At 54.8% G+C, this 16416-nt stretch overlaps 1 protein-coding gene across 1 annotated transcript in view; it reads right to left on the minus strand.

The window, feature by feature from the left end:
• CFB (complement factor B) overlaps positions 1–16212 on the minus strand; it is a 29380-nt gene extending 13168 nt beyond the window's left edge. Inside the window, exons 1-8 of the mRNA XM_062636239.1 lie at positions 16080–16212; positions 15170–15306; positions 12989–13127; positions 10993–11145; positions 8597–8698; positions 7218–7355; positions 3403–3500; positions 2554–2671 (exon numbers count right to left, since the gene is read on the minus strand). Coding sequence (XP_062492223.1) covers positions 2554–2671; positions 3403–3500; positions 7218–7355; positions 8597–8698; positions 10993–11145; positions 12989–13127; positions 15170–15306; positions 16080–16212 — 1018 coding nt within the window. The remainder of the gene's footprint in view (positions 1–2553; positions 2672–3402; positions 3501–7217; positions 7356–8596; positions 8699–10992; positions 11146–12988; positions 13128–15169; positions 15307–16079) is intronic.
• Positions 16213–16416: the final 204 nt, after the last annotated feature.

The raw sequence follows: 16416 nt of genomic DNA on the forward strand, positions 1-16416 counted from the left end.
GAGCAGAAATGGAGCAGAAATGGAGCAGAAATGGAGCAGAAATGGAGCAGAAATGGACCCAAAATGGAGCAGAAATGGAGTAGAAATGGAGCTGAAATGGAGCAGAAATGGACCCAAAATGGAGCAGAAATGGAGCAGAAATGGAGCAGAAATGGAGCAGAAATGGAGCAGAAATGGAGTAGAAATGGAGCAGAAATGGAGCAGAAATGGACCCAAAATGGAGCAGAAATGGAGCAGAAATGGAGTAGAAATGGAGCAGAAATGGAGCAGAAATGGAGCAGAAATGGAGCAGAAATGGAGCAGAAATGGAGCAGAAATGGAGCAGAAATGGAGCAGAAATGGAGCAGAAATGGACCCAAAATGGAGCAGAAATGGAGTAGAAATGGAGCTGAAATGGAGCAGAAATGGAGCAGAAATGGAGCAGAAATGGACCCAAAATGGAGCAGAAATGGAGCAGAAATGGAGCAGAAATGGAGCAGAAATGGAGCAGAAATGGAGCAGAAATGGAGTAGAAATGGAGTAGAAATGGAGCAGAAATGGAGCAGAAATGGAGCAGAAATGGAGCAGAAATGGAGCAGAAATGGAGCAGAAATGGAGCAGAAATGGAGCAGAAATGGAGCAGAAATGGAGCAGAAATGGACCCAAAATGGAGCAGAAATGGAGTAGAAATGGAGCTGAAATGGAGCAGAAATGGACCCAAAATGGAGCAGAAATGGAGCAGAAATGGAGCAGCAGAAATGGAGCAGAAATGGAGCAGAAATGGAGCAGAAATGGAGCAGAAATGGAGCAGAAATGGACCCAAAATGGAGCAGAAATGGAGCAGAAATGGAGCAGAAATGGAGCAGAAATGGAGCAGAAATGGAGCAGAAATGGAGCAGAAATGGAGCAGAAATGGAGCAGAAATGGACCCAAAATGGAGCAGAAATGGAGTAGAAATGGAGCTGAAATGGAGCAGAAATGGACCCAAAATGGAGCAGAAATGGAGCAGAAATGGAGCAGAAATGGAGCAGAAATGGAGCAGAAATGGAGTAGAAATGGAGCAGAAATGGAGCAGAAATGGACCCAAAATGGAGCAGAAATGGAGCAGAAATGGAGTAGAAATGGAGCAGAAATGGAGCTGAAATGGAGCAGAAATGGAGCAGAAATGGAGCAGAAATGGAGCAGAAATGGAGCAGAAATGGAGCAGAAATGGACCCAAAATGGAGCAGAAATGGAGTAGAAATGGAGCTGAAATGGAGCAGAAATGGACCCAAAATGGAGCAGAAATGGAGCAGAAATGGAGCAGAAATGGAGCAGAAATGGAGTAGAAATGGAGCAGAAATGGAGCAGAAATGGACCCAAAATGGAGCAGAAATGGAGCAGAAATGGAGCAGAAATGGAGCAGAAATGGAGTAGAAATGGAGCAGAAATGGAGCAGAAATGGAGCAGAAATCCCCCCAAAACTCTCCCAAAACCCCCCGAAAACCACCCCAAACCCAACCCAAATCACCCCAAATCCCCCCAAAACTCACCCAAACCCTCCAAATCCCCCCAAAACCCCCCAAATCCACCCAAAACTCACCCAAACCCCCCCGAAAACCACCCCAAACACCCCAAATCCCCCCAAAACTCACCCAACCCCCCCAAAACCACCCCAACCCCCCCAAAACTCACCCAAAACCCCCCAAAAACCACCCCAAACCCACCCCAAATCCCCCCAAAACTCACCCAAAACCCCCCGAAAACCACCCCCCCCCCAAACCCCCCAAATCTCCCCAAAACTCACCCAACCCCCCCGAAAACCACGCCAACCCCCCCAAAACCACCCCAAACCCACCCCAAATCCCCCCAAAACTCACCCAAAACCCCCCGAAAACCACCCCAAACCCCCCAAATCCCCCCAAAACTCATCCAAAACCCCCCGAAAACCACCCAAACCCCCTCCAAACACCCCAAATCCCCCCAAAACTCACCCCAAACCCCCCGAAAACCACCCCAAGCCCCCCAAAACACCCCAAAACTCCTCAAATCCCCACAAAACTCACCCAACCCCCCCCAAAACCACCCCAACCCCCTCCAAACACCCCAAATCCCCCCAAATCCCCCCAATACTCACCCAAAACCCCCCAAAAACCACCCCAACCCCCCAAAAAACACCCCAAATCCCCCAAAACTCACCCAAAACCCCCCGAAAACCACCCCAAATCCCACCAAAACCCCCCAAATCCCCCCAAAACTCACCCAAAACCCCCCGAAAACTCACCCAACCCCCCCAAACACCCCAAATCCCCCCAAAAACTCACCCAAAACCCCCCAAACCGCCCCCAAACCCCCCCGAATTCACCCCAAAACTCACCCAAAACCCCCCAAAACCCCCCCAAACCACCCAAAACCACCCCAAACCCACCCCAAATCCCCCCAAAACTCACCCAAAACCCCCCAAAAACCACCCCAAACCCACCCCAAATCCCCCCAAAACTCACCCAAAACCCCCCGAAAACCACCCCAACCCCCCAAACACCCAAATCCCCCCGATTTCCCCCCAAAACCGGGGTGTCGTCCCCCCCCCCGTACCCACGTCCACGCTGAGCCAGGCGCTGTCGTCGTCCCAACGGAAGCAATGGGCGGCCGAGAGCACGAAGCGGGGCGAGAGCAGCGAACCCCGACAGCGCTCCTGACCCTGGCCTGGCCGCTGGGGGGAGATGGGGGGCAGTGGGGGTCAATGGGGGTCGATGGGGGGCGATGGGGTCAATGGGGGGCGATGGGTGTCAATGGGTGTCAATGGGGGTCGATGGGGGTCGATGGGAGTCAATGGGGTCAATGGGGGTCGATGGGAGTCAATGGGGTCAATGGGGGTCGATGGGGGTCAATGGGTATCAAAGGGGGTCAATGGGTGTCAATGGGGATCAATGGGTGTCAATGGGTGTCAATGGGTCTCAATGGGTGTTAATGGGTATCAATGGGTGTCAATGGGAGTCAATGGGTGTCAATGGGTGTCAATGGGGATCAATGGGTGTCAATGGGTGTCAATGGGTGTCAATGGGGATCAATGGGTGTCAATGGGTGTCAATGGGGTCAATGGGTGTCAATGGGTCTCAATGGGGTCAATGGGTGTCAATGGTGTCAATGGGAGTCAATGGGTGTCAATAGGAGTCAATGGGTCTCAATGGGGTCAATGGGTCTCAATGGGTCTCAATGGGTCTCAATGGGTCTCAATGGGTGTCAATGGGTGTCAATGGGAGTCAATGGGTGTCAATGGGGATCAATGGGTCTCAATGGGTCTCAATGGGGATCAATGGGGGTCAATGGGTCTCAATGGGTGTCAAAGGGGGTCAATGGGTGTCAATGGGTCTCAATGGGTCTCAATGGGTGTCAATGGGGTCAGTGGGTCTCAATGGGTGTCAATGGGTGCCCCCCACTCACCGTCACGATCACCGTCACCCCCCACGGGTTCTTCTCCCGGTCCTCGGCGCTCTGGAACTCGTGGGCGAAGCCGCAGAGCCCCAAGGAGGAGCTTTCATCTGGGGGGCACAGTGGGGACCCTATGGGGTGGGGGGGGCCCTATGGGGGGGATTGGGGTCCCTATGGGGGGGTTTGGGGTCCTTATGGGGGCGTTTGGGGTCCTCAATGGGGTTTGGGGACCTCAATGGGGTTTGGGGTCCCTATGGGGGGACATTGGGGACCCTATGGGGGGAGATTGGGGTCCTTATGGGGGGGATTGGGGTCCTCAATGGGGTTTGGGGTCCTTATGGGGGGACATTGGGGACCCTATGGGGTGTGGGGTCCCTATGGGGGGATTTGGGGTCCCCAATGGGGTTTGGGGTCCTCAATGGGGTTTGGGGTCCCTATGGGGGGGTTGGGGTCCCTATGGGGTTTGGGGTCCCTATGGGGTTTGGGGTCCCTATGGGGGGTTTTTTGCCCATTTTTTGGGTGTTTTTTGCCCATTTTTGGGGTGATTTTCTCCCGGTTTTGGGGCGTTTCCGCCCCATTTGGGGGTGTTTGTGCCCGTTTCTGGGGTGGTTTTGCCCATTTTTGGGGTGTTTCTGCCCGTTTTGGAGGTGTTTTTTCCCATTTCTGGGGTGGTTTTGCTCATTTTTGGGGTGTTTTTGCCCGTTTTGGGGTGTTTTTTCCCATTTCTGGGGTGTTTTTGCCCATTTCTGGGGTGTTTTAGCCCGTTTTGGGGTGTTTTTGCCCGTTTCCGGACAGTTTTGGTTTTTTTTTGCCTGTTTCTGGGGTGTTTTTTCCCGTTTCTGGGGCCGTTTTGGGGTGTTTTTTTCCATTTCTGGGGTGTTTTTTCCCGTTTCCGGGCCGTTTTGGGGTGTTTTTTTCCATTTTTGGTGTGTTTTTTCCCATTTCCGGGCCGTTTTGGGGTGTTTTTTCTCGTTTCTGGGGTGTTTTTTTCCCGTTTCTGGGGTGTTTTTGCCCGTTTTGGGGTGTTTTTTCCCGTTTCCGGGCCGTTTTGGGGTGTTTTTTCCCGTTTCTGGGGTGTTTTCGCCCTTTTTAGGGTGTTTTCGCCCTTTTGGTTTTTTTTTTTTTCCCATTTTTGGGGTGTTTTCGCCTGTTTCTAGGGTGTTTTTGCCCGTTTCCGGGTGTTTTTTCCCGTTTCCGGGCCGTTTCCGGGTGTTTTTGCCCGTTTTGGGGGTGTTTTTGCCCGTTTTGGGGTGTTTTAGCCTGTTTCCGGGCCGTTTTGGCGTGGTTTTTCCCGTTTTTGGGGTGTTTTCACCCGTTTTGGGGTGTTTTCGCCCATTTTGGGGGTGGTTTTGACCGTTTTGGGGTGTTTTCTCCTGTTTTTGGGGTGTTTTCTCCCGTTTTGGGGTGTTTTTTCCCGTTTCTGGGGTGTTTTGTCCCGTTTTTGGGGTGTTTTCGCCCGTTTCTGGGGTGGTTTCGCCCGTTTTTGGGGTGTTTTCTCCCGTTTCTGGGGTGTTTTCTCCCGGTTTTGGGGTGTTTTCTCCCGTTTCTGGGGTGTTTTCGGGGTGTTTTCGCCCGTTTTGGGGGTGTTTTTGCCCGTTTTGGGGTGTTTTAGCCTGTTTCCGGGCCGTTTTGGCGTGGTTTTTCCCGTTTTTGGGGTGTTTTCACCCGTTTTGGGGTGTTTTCGCCCATTTTGGGGGTGGTTTTGACCGTTTTGGGGTGTTTTCTCCTGTTTTTGGGGTGTTTTCTCCCGTTTTGGGGTGTTTTTTCCCGTTTCTGGGGTGTTTTGTCCCGTTTTTGGGGTGTTTTCGCCCGTTTCTGGGGTGGTTTCGCCCGTTTTTGGGGTGTTTTCTCCCGTTTTTGGGGTGTTTTCTCCCTTTTTTGGGGTGTTTTGGGGTGTTTTCTCCTGTTTCTGGGGTGTTTCTGGGTGTTTTCTCCCGTTTCTGGGGTGTTTTCTCCCGTTTCTGGGGTGTTTTGGGGTGTTTTCTCCCGTTTCTGGGGTGTTTTTGGGTGTTTTTTTCCCGTTTCTGGGGTGTTTTCTCCCGTTTCTGGGGTGTTTTCTCCCGTTTTTTGGGGTGTTTTGGGTTGTTTTTTCCCGTTTTTGGGGTGTTTTGGGGTGTTTTCTCCCGTTTTTTGGGGTGTTTTGGGGTGTTTTCGCCCGTTTTTTGGGGTGTTTTGGGGTGTTTTGGGGTGTTTTCGCCGTTTTTGGGGTGTTTTCTCCCGTTTCTGGGGTGTTTTCGCCCGTTTCTGGGGTGTTTTCGTCCGTTTTTGGGGTGTTTTCGCCCGTTTTTGGCGTGTTTTGGGGTGTTTTCGCCCGTTTTTGGGGTGTTTTGGGGTGTTTTTGCCCGTTCTGGGGTGTTTTCGCCCGTTTTTGGGGTGTTTTTTCCCGTTTTTGGGGTGTTTTTTCCCGTTTTTGGGGTGTTTTGGGGTGTTTTCTCCCGTTTTTTGGGGTGTTTTGGGGTGTTTTCGCCCGTTTTGGGGTGTTTTCTCCCGGTTTTGGGGTGTTTTCGCCCGTTTTTGGGGTGTTTTTTCCCGTTTCTGGGGTGTTTTCTCCCGTTTTTGGGGTGTTTTTGGGTGTTTTCTCCCGTTTTTGGGGTGTTTTCTCCCGTTTCTGGGGTGTTTTCTCCCGTTTTTGGGGTGTTTTGGGCTGTTTTTGCCCGTTTCTGGGGTGTTTTCGCCCGTTTTTGGGGTGTTTTTGCCCATTTCCGGGTGGTTTTGCCCATTTCCGGGCCGTTTTTGGGGTGTTTTCTCCCGTTTCTGGGGTGTTTTCTCCCGTTTTTGGGGTGTTTTTGCCCATTTCTGGGGTGTTCTCTCCCGTTTTTGGGGTGTTTTCTCCCGTTTTGGGGTGTTTTCTCCCGTTTTGGGGTGTTTTCTCCCGTTTCTGGGGTGTTTTCGCCCGTTTCTGGGATGTTTTCGCCCGTTTTTGGGGTGTTTTCGCCCGTTTTGGGGTGTTTTTGCCCGTTTCTGGTGTGTTTTCGCCTGTTTTGGGGAGTTTTCGCCCTTTTGGGGGTGTTTTTTTTCCCGTTTCTGGGGTGTTTTCGCCCGCTTCTGGGGTGTTTTCTCCCGTTTTTGGAGTGTTTTGGGGTGTTTTCTCCCGTTTTTGGGGTGTTTTGGGGGTGTTTTCTCCCGTTTCTGGGGTGTTTTGGGGTGTTTTCTCCCATTTTTGGGGTGTTTTGTCCCGTTTCTGGGGTGTTTTCTCCCATTTTTGGGGTGTTTTCTCCCGTTTCTGGGGTGTTTTTGGGGTGATTTCTCCCGTTTTTGGGGTGTTTTCTCCCGTTTCTGGGGTGTTTTCTCCCGTTTTTGGGTTGTTTTCTCCCGTTTCTGGGGTGTTTTGGGGTGTTTTCTCCCGTTTTTGGGGTGTTTTTGCCCATTTCTGGGGTGTTTTCTCCCGTTTTTTGGGTGTTTTGGGGTGTTTTCGCCCGTTTTTGGGGTGTTTTGGGGTGTTTTCTCCCGTTTCTGGGGTGTTTTCTCCCGTTTCTGGGGTGTTTTCGCCCGTTTTGGGGTGTTTTCTCCCGTTTCTGGGGTGTTTTCTCCTGTTTCTGGGGTGTTTTCTCCCATTTTTGGGGTGTTTTCTCCCGTTTCTGGGGTGTTTTCTCCCGTTTCTGGGGTGTTTTTGGGGTGTTTTCTCCCGTTTTGGGGGTGTTTTGGGGGTGTTTTCTCCCGTTTCTGGGGTGTTTTTGCCCGTTTTTGGGGTGTTTTCTCCCATTTTTGGGGTGTTTTCTCCCGTTTTTGGGGTGTTTTTGCCCGTTTTTGGGGTGTTTTTGCCCGTTTTTGGGGTGTTTTCTCCCGTTTCTGGGGTGTTTCGGGGTGCTCGGGGCTGCGGGCCGTACCGATCATGCGGTGGAAGGCCTCCTGCAGGTCGGGGAGCCCCCGCAGCAGGAAGAGGTGCTGCTCCCCAGCCTTGTGCGAGGCCAGCTCGTTCAGCGCCTGCGCGTGCACCACGGCCCCCACCCCGAACACGAACACGTCTGGGGGGGGGCGAGGGGGTCAGCCCCACAGGGAGCCACCATTGACACCCATAGAGCACCATTGATTACACCTAGAGCCCCCATTCCCCCCATAGCCCCCGTTGCCCCCATTGCCCCCATTACCCCTATAGCGCCATTGCCCCCATTGCCCCATAGCCCCCATAGCCCCCATTGCCCCTATTACCCCTTTGCCCCCATTACTCCATTGAGACCCATTGCCCCCATTCCCCCCATAGCCCCATTGCCCCCATTCCCCCCATAGCCCCATTGCCCCCATTGCCCCCATTACCCCCATTGCCCCCATTCCCCCCATAGCCCCATTCCCCCCATAGCCCCATTCCCCCCCATAGCCCCCCATTCCCCCCATTACCCCCATTCCCCCCATAGCCCCCATTGACCCCCATTACCCCATTGCCCCCCATTCCCCCATTGCCCCATAGCCCCCATTCCCCCCATTCCCCCCATTCCCCCCATTGCCCCATTACCCCCTCATTCCCCCCACTGCTCCACTCCCCTCATTGCCCCCATTCCCCCCATTCCCCCCTTTGCCTCCGTTACTCCATAGCCCCCATTACCCCCATAGCCCCATTCCCCCATAGCCCCCATTGCCCCCATTGCCCCCATTGCCCCCATAGCCCCCATTCCCCCCATAGCCCCCATTGCCCCCATTCCCCCCATAGCCCCATTACCCCCATTGCCCCCCATTGCCCCCATAGCCCCATTGCCCCCATAGCCCCCATTACCCCCATTCCCCCCATAGCCCCCATTACCCCCATTGCCCTATTGCCCCCATTACCCCCATTACCCCATTACCCCCATAGCCCCATTCCCCCATAGCCCCCATTCCCCCATTGCCCCCATAGCCCCATTGCCCCATAGCCCCCATTACCCCCATAGCCCCCATTACCCCCATAGCCCCCATTCCCCCCATTGCCCCCATTGCCCCATAGCCCCATTCCCCCCATAGCCCCCCGCTGCCCCATAGCCCCCATTCCCCCCATTACCCCATTGACCCCCATTCCCCCCATTCCCCCCATTGACCCATTGACCCCCATTGACCCCATTGCCCCCCATTACCCCCATAGCCCCCATTCCCCCCATTGCCCCCATTGCCCCATAGCCCCATTCCCCCCATAGCCCCCCGCTGCCCCATAGCCCCCATTCCCCCCATTCCCCCCATTACCCCCATTACCCCCATTACCCCCATTACCCCCCGCTGCCCCATAGCCCCCATAGCGCACCCAGGAAGTCCTCGCGGTCGTTGCGGGGGTCACGGCCGATGCTCAACAGCTCCCGGATCTGGTGCAGGACAGGGACCGGGGACCCCCCCATGTTCACCCGGCCTGGGGGGCACAAAGGGGGCTATGGGGGGAGTTATGGGGGGGATATGGGGGGCACAAAGGGGGATATGGGGGGCACAAAGGGGGATATGGGGGGCACAGAGGGGGCTATGGGGGGATATGGGGGCACAAAGGGGTCTATGGGGGGCACAAAGGGGGCTATGGGGGGAGTTATGGGGGGGATATGGGGGGCACAAAGGGGGATATGGGGGGCACAAAGGGGGATATGGGGGGCACAGAGGGGGCTATGGGGGGATATGGGGGCACAAAGGGGTCTATGGGGGGCACAAAGGGGGCTATGGGGGGAGTTATGGGGGGCACAAAGGGGGATATGGGGGGCACAAAGGGGGATATGGGGGGCACAGAGGGGGCTATGGGGGGATATGGGGGCACAAAGGGGTCTATGGGGGGCACAAAGGGGGCTATGGGGGGAGTTATGGGGGGGATATGGGGGGATATGGGGGGCACAAAGGGGGCTATGGGGGGATATGGGGGGCACAAAGGGGGATATGGGGGGGCTATGGGGGATATGGGGGGCACAGAGGGGGCTATGGGGGGATATGGGGGGGCACAAAGGGGTCTATGGGGGGCTATGGGGGGCACAAAGGGGGCTATGGGGTCATTTTTGGGCCAGTTTTTGGGTTGTTTTGGGTCAGTTTTGGGGGTGATTTTGGTGAGTTTCTGGGTTGATTTTGGGTCAGTTTTGGGCCAGTTTTTCGGTTGATTCGGGTCAGTTTTGGTGGTGATTTTGATCACTTTTTGGGTTGATTTTGGGTCATTTTGGGGTCAGTTTTTGGGTTGTTTTGGGGTTGATTCGGGTCAGTTTTGGGGGTGATTTGGGTCAGTTTTTGGGTTGATTTTTGGTCATTTTGGGGTCAGTTTTTGGGTTGTTTTGGGCCAGTTTTTGGGTTGTTTTTGGGTCATTTTGGGGTCAGTTTTTGGGTTGTTTTTGGGGTGATTTTGGTCAGTTTTTGGGTTGATTTTGGGCCAGTTTTTGGGTTGATTTTGGGTCAGTTTTGGGTCAGTTTTTGGGTTGTTTTGGGTCAGTCTTGGGGGTGATTTTGGTCAGGTTTTGGTCAGTTTTGGGGTTGATTTTGGTCAGGTTTTTGGTTGATTTTGGGTTGATTTTGGGTCATTTTTAGGTTTTTTGGTGTCATTTTTCACATCATTTTGGGGGCGCTTTTGTTCATTTTTGGGGGTGTCTGTTTTTCGGTTGATTTTGGGTCATTTTGGGGTCAGTTTTGGGGGCGATTTTGGGTCAGTTTTGGGGGTGATTTTGGGTCCTTTTTGGGTCAATTTTTGGGTTGTTTTGGGTCGATTTTGGGTCATTTTTGCCTTGTTTCCTGCCATTTTTCCCATCATTTCCGGGTCGCTTCCGTTCATTTTTTGGGGGTGTCTGTTTTTGGGTTGATTTTGGGTCATTTTTGGGCCAGTTTTTGGGTTGATTCTGGTCTGTTTTGGGGGTGATTTTGGTGAGTTTCTGGGTTGATTTTGGGTCATTTTTGGGTCAGTTTTTGGGTTGTTTTGGGTCAGTTTTGGGGTTGATTTGGGGTCAGTTTTTGGTGTTCTTTGGGGGGTTGATTTTGGTGAGTTTTGGGGTTGATTTTGGGTCCTTTTTGGGTCAGTTTTTGGGTTGATTCGGGTCAGTTTTTGGGTTGATTTTGTGTCATTTTTGGGTCAGTTTTTCGGTTGTTTTGGGTCAGTTTTTGGGTTGATTTTGGGGCGATTTTGGTGAGTTTTTGGGTTGTTTTGTGTCATTTTTCACATCATTTTCGGGGCGCTTTTGTTCATTTTTGGGCCAGTTTTTGGGTCGATTTTGGGTCATTTTTGGGTCAGTTTTGGGGTTGATTTTGGGTCGATTTTGGCGAGTTTTTGGGTTGATTTTGGGTCATTTTTGGTTCAGTTTTTGGGTCGATTTTGGGTCATTTTTTGGTCAGTTTTGGGGTTGATTTTGGGTTGATTTTGGTGAGTTTTTGGGTTGATTTTGGGTCAGTTTTGGGTCAGTTTTTGGGTCGATTTTGGTTCATTTTGGGGTCAGTTTTTGGGTTTACTTTGGGTTCTTTTTGTGTCAGTTTTTGGGTTGTTTTGGGTCACTTTTGGGTCAGTTTTTGGGGCGATTTTGGGTCAGTTTTGGGGGTGATTTTGGTCAGTTTTTGGGTTGATTTTGGGTCATTTTTTGGTCAGTTTTTGGGTCGATTTTGGCTCATTTTTGCCTTGTTTCCTGCCATTTTTCGCATCATTTTCGGGTCGCTTCCGTTCATTTTTTGGGGGTGTCCCCTCCCCCACCCCCCCCTCACCGTCGCTCATGATGACGATCACGTGACGCGTGGTGCTGGTCACGGGGGCGGGGCGCTCCCCCCTCAGCTCCTGGCTCCGCTCCTCCCGCACCAGGAGCTCGTAGAGAGCCCGGAGCGCGGCGTGGGGGTTGGTGCCCGGCCGGAGGGCGTGCGCTAGGACCCAGCGGACACATAGAGACACATAGGGAGCCCATAGGGACCCCATACAGACCCATAGAGACCCATAGAGACCCCATAGAGACCCATAGAGACCCCATAGAGACCCCATAGAGACCCATAGAGACCCATAGAGACACATAGAGACCCATAGAGACCCATAGAGACACATAGAGACCCATAGAGACCCATAGGGACCCATAGAGACCCATAGGGAGCCATAGGGACACATAGAGACCCACTGAGACCCATAGGGACCCATAGAGACCATGGACACCAAGGTGGACCATGGAGACCAATGGGGAGCCCCATACACCCCCATAGCCCAATACCCCCCCCCCATAGCCCCATAGACCCCCATAGACCCTCATAGCCCCATAGACCCCCATAGCCCCACAGTCCCCCCATAGACCCCCATAGCCCCATGGACCCCTATAGCCCCATAGACCCCTATAGCCCGATAGACCCCCATAGACCCATAGGCCCCCCATAGCATCATAGACGCCCATAGCCTCATAGACCCCTATAGCCCCATAGACCCCCATAGACCCCTATAGCCCCATAGCCCCCCATAGCCCTATAGACCCTCATAGCCCAATAGCCCCCCCATAGCCCCATAGACCCCCATAGCCCCCACATGGTCCCATAGACCCCCCATAGCCCCATAGACCCTCATAGCCCCATAGACTCCCATAGCCCCACAGTCCCCCCATAGACCCCCATAGCCCCATGGACCCCTATAGCCCCATACCCCCCCATAGCCCCATAGCCCCCCCATAGCCCCATAGCCCCATAGCCCCCTATAACCCCATAGCCCCCCCATAGCCCCATAGCTCCCCCATAGCCCCATAGACCCCTACAGCCCCATAGACCCCCATAGCCCCATAGACCCCTACAGCCCCATAGCCCCCCACAGCCCCATAGACTCCCATAGCCCCATAGCCCCCCCATAGACCCCTACAGCCCCATAGCCCCATAGACCTCCATAGCCACATAGACCCCTATAGCCCCATAGCCCCCCCATAGCCCCCCCCATATCCCCCATAGACCCCCCCATAGACCCCCATAGCCCCATAGACTCCCATAGCCCCATAGACCCCCATAGCCCCCCACAGCCCCATAGACCCCTATAGCCCCCCCATAGCCCCATAGCCCCATAGCCCCCCCATAGCCCCATAGACCCCCCATAGCCCCATAGACACTCATAGCCCCATAGACTCCCATAGCCCCACAGTCCCCCCATAGACCCCCATAGCCCCATAGACCCCTATAGCCCCATGACCCCCATAGCCCCATACCCCCCCATAGCCCCATAGCCCCATAGCCCCCTATAGCCCCACAGACCCCCATAGCCCCACAGACCCCCATAGCCCCATAGGCCCCCATAGTCCCATAGACCCCCATAGCCCCATAGACCCCCATAGCCCCATAGACCCCCATAGCCCCCACACAGCCCCATAGACCCCTACAGCCCCATAGCCCCCCATAGCCCCATAGCCCCCCATAGCCCCACAGACCCCCCTATAGCCCCATAGCCCCCTATAGCCCCATAGCCCCCCATAGCCCCATAGACCCCTATAGCCCCATAGACCCCCATAGCCCCATAGCCCCCCATAGCCCCATAGCCCCCCATAGCCCCATAGCCCCCCATAGCCCCATAGCCCCCATAGCCCCCCATAGCCCCCCATAGCCCCATAGCCCCCCATAGCCCCATAGCCCCCCATAGCCCCCCATAGCCCCATAGCCCCCATAGCCCCATAGCCCCCCATAGCCCCATAGCCCCCTATAGCCCCATAGCCCCCCATAGCCCCTATAGCCCCATAGCCCCCCATAGCCCCACCTTTGAAGCTGAGCCCCTCCAGCACCTCTCCCACCCAATCGGCATCGGCCGCCCGTGGATCCATGGGGCTGAGCACGACCTGCGCCTCCGTCCCGAAGGTGATGATGCCGTAGTGTGGGGCAGCCCCATAGCTGGCGATCTATGGGGTGCGATGGGGTTAGGAGGCTCCCTATGGGGCCCTATGGGGTCCCATGGGGCTCGATGGGGTGCTGTGGGGTGCTACGGGTCCCTATGGGGCGCTATGGGGTGCTACAGGTACCTATGGGGTGCTATGGGTCCCTATGGGGCCCTATGGGGTGCTACAGGTACCTATGGGGGCCTATGGGGTGGTATGGGGTGCTATGGGTCCCTATGGGGCACTATGGGGCGCTATGGGTCCCTATGGGGTGCTATGGGGTGCTACAGGTACCTATGGGGGCCTATGGGGTCATATGGGATGCTATGGGGGCCTATGGGGTGCTATGGGTCCCTATGGGGGGGCTATGGGGCGCTATGGGTCCCTATGGGTCCCTATGGGGCACTATGGGGCGCCATGGGGCGCTACGGGGTGCTATGGGTCCCTATGGGGCACTATGGGTCCCTATGGGGCTCTATGAGGCGCTATGGGTCCCTATGGGGCGCTATGGGTCGCTATGGGTCCATATGGGGGGGCTATAGGACACTATGGGGGGCTCTGGGGTGCTATGGGTCCCTATGGGGCGCTATGGGGCACCATGGGGCACTATGGGGCGCTATGGGGCCCTATGGGGCCCTATGGGGTGCTACAGGTACCTATGGGTCCCTATGGGGGTCTATGGGGCACTATGGGGCGCTATGAGTCCCTACGGGGGGGCTATGGGGCGCTATGGGGCGCCATGGGGCGCTACGGGGTGCTATGGGTCCCTGTGGGGCGCTATGGGTCCCTATGGGGCTCTATGAGGCTCTATGGGTCCCTATGGGGTGCTATGGGTCCCTATGGGGGGGCTATAGGACACTATGGGGGGCTCTGGGGTGCTATGGGTCCCTATGGGGCGCTATGGGGCACCATGGGGCACTATGGGGCGCTATGGGTCTCTATGTGTCTCTATGGTCTCTATGGGTCCCTTTGTGTCTCTATGGGTCTCTATGGTTCTCTATGGGTCCCTATGGGTCTCTATGGGTCCCTATGGGTCTCTATGGGTCTCTATGGGTCTCTATGGGTCTCTATGGGTCCCTATGGGTCTCTATGGGTCTCTATGGGTCTCTATGGGTCTCTATGGGTCCCTATGGGTCTCTATGGGTCCCTATGGGTCCCAATGGGTCCCTATGGGTCCCTATGGGTCTCTATGGGTCTCTATGGGTCTCTATGGGTCCCTATGGGTCCCTATGGGTCCCTATGGGTCGCTATGGGTCTCTATGGGTCTCTATGGGTCCCTATGGGTCTCTATGGGTCTCTATGGGTCCCTATGGGTCCCTATGGGTCGCTATGGGTCTCTATGGGTCCCTATGGTTCTCTATGGGTCTCTATGGGTCTCTATGGGTCCCTATGGGTCTCTATGTGTCTCTATGGGTCTCTATGGGTCCCTATGGGTCCCTATGGGTCTCTATGTGTCTCTATGGGTCTCTATGGGTCTCTATGTGTCCCTATGGGTCCCTATGGGTCTCTATGGGTCCCTATGGGTCTCTATGGGTCTCTATGGGTCTCTATGGGTCTCTATGGGTCCCTATGGGTCTCTATGGGTCCCTATGGGTCCCAATGGGTCCCTATGGGTCCCTATGGGTCTCTATGGGTCTCTATGGGTCTCTATGGGTCCCTATGGGTCCCTATGGGTCCCTATGGGTCGCTATGGGTCTCTATGGGTCCCTATGTGTCTCTATGTGTCTCTATGGGTCCCTATGGGTCTCTATGTGTCCCTATGGGTCCCTATGGGTCCCTATGGGTCTCTATGGGTCTCTATGGGTCTCTATGGGTCCCTATGGGTCCCTATGGGTCCCTATGGTCTCAATGGGCTCTATGGTCTCTATGGTCCCCTATGGGGCTCTATGGGTCTCAATGGTCTCTATGGGTCTCTATGGGTCTCTATGGGTCTCTATGGGTCTCTATGGTCCCCTATGGGTCTCTATGTGTCTCTATGTGTCTCTATGTGTCTCTATGGGTCTCTATGTGTCCCTATGGGTCCCTATGGGTCCCTATGGGTCCCTATGGGTCCCTATGGGTCTCACCTTCTCCACCAGCCCCCTCAGGGCATCCCGGGCGTCCCCGAAGTCCTGGGCTCCGATGCTTTGGGAGGCGTCGAGGAGCAGGAAAATGTGGAGGGCGGAGGCGGAGCCCAAGCGGATGCGGCGCTTCTCTGTGGGGCCTGAGACCCATAGGCACCCATTGGGACCCATAGGGACCCATTGGGACCCATAGGCACCCATTGGGACCCATAGGGAGCCATTGGGAGCCATTGGGAGCCATTGGGACCCATAGGGACCCATTGGGACCCATTGGGAGCCATTGGGACCCATAGGGAGCCATTGGGACCCATAGGGAGCCATAGAGCCCATAGGGACCCATAGGGACCCATAGGGAGCCATAGGGAGCCATTGGGACCCATAGGGACCCATAGAGACCCATTAGGACCCATAGAGACCCATAGAGACCCATAGGGATCATAGAAGACCATAGAGACCATAGGAACCCATAGGGGCCAATAGAGACCCATAGAGACCATAGAGACAGATAGGGATCCATAGGGATCATAGAGACCCATAGTTACCCATAGAGACCCATAGAGGACCACAGGGACCCATAGAGACCATTGAGACACATAGAGACCCATGGAGACCCATAAGGACCCATAGAGACCCATAGAGACCCATGGAGATCATGGAGCCCATTGAGACCATAGGGACACATAGGGACCAATAGGGACCCATAGAGTCCATAGAGACCCATAAGGACCCATAGAGACCCATGGAGACCCATAAGGACCCATAGAGACCCATGGAGACCCATAAGGACCCATAGAGACCCATAGAGGACCATAGAGACCCATAGAGACCCATGGAGATCATGGAGACCCATAGAGCCCCATAGCGCCCCATAGCGCCCCATAGGGACCCATAGAGCCCCATAGCACCCCATTACCTCGGGTCTCGTTGGCCTCGGCGGCCTCCACGGTCTGGGTGAGCGAGGCCAGGAACCCCGAAGCGGCTTCCTCGGGGGTGTCGAAAACCTTGGGGTCTGGGGGGGGGGCGCCGACACCCCATAATAACCCCATCACATCCCATAATAACCCCATCACACCCCATCACATCCCATAATAACCCCATCACATCCCATAATAACCCCATCACATCCCATAATAACCCCATCACATCCCATAATAACCCCATCACACCCCATAATAACCCCATCACATCCCATAATAACCCCATCACATCCCCATAATAACCCCATCACATCCCATAATAACCCCATAATA

This window comes from Pezoporus occidentalis, unplaced genomic scaffold (assembly GCF_034315485.1).
Source record: "Pezoporus occidentalis ecotype Australia unplaced genomic scaffold, CSIRO_AGI_Poc_V1 ctg471, whole genome shotgun sequence".
In the NCBI taxonomy this organism is placed as follows: Eukaryota; Metazoa; Chordata; class Aves; order Psittaciformes; family Psittacidae; genus Pezoporus; species Pezoporus occidentalis.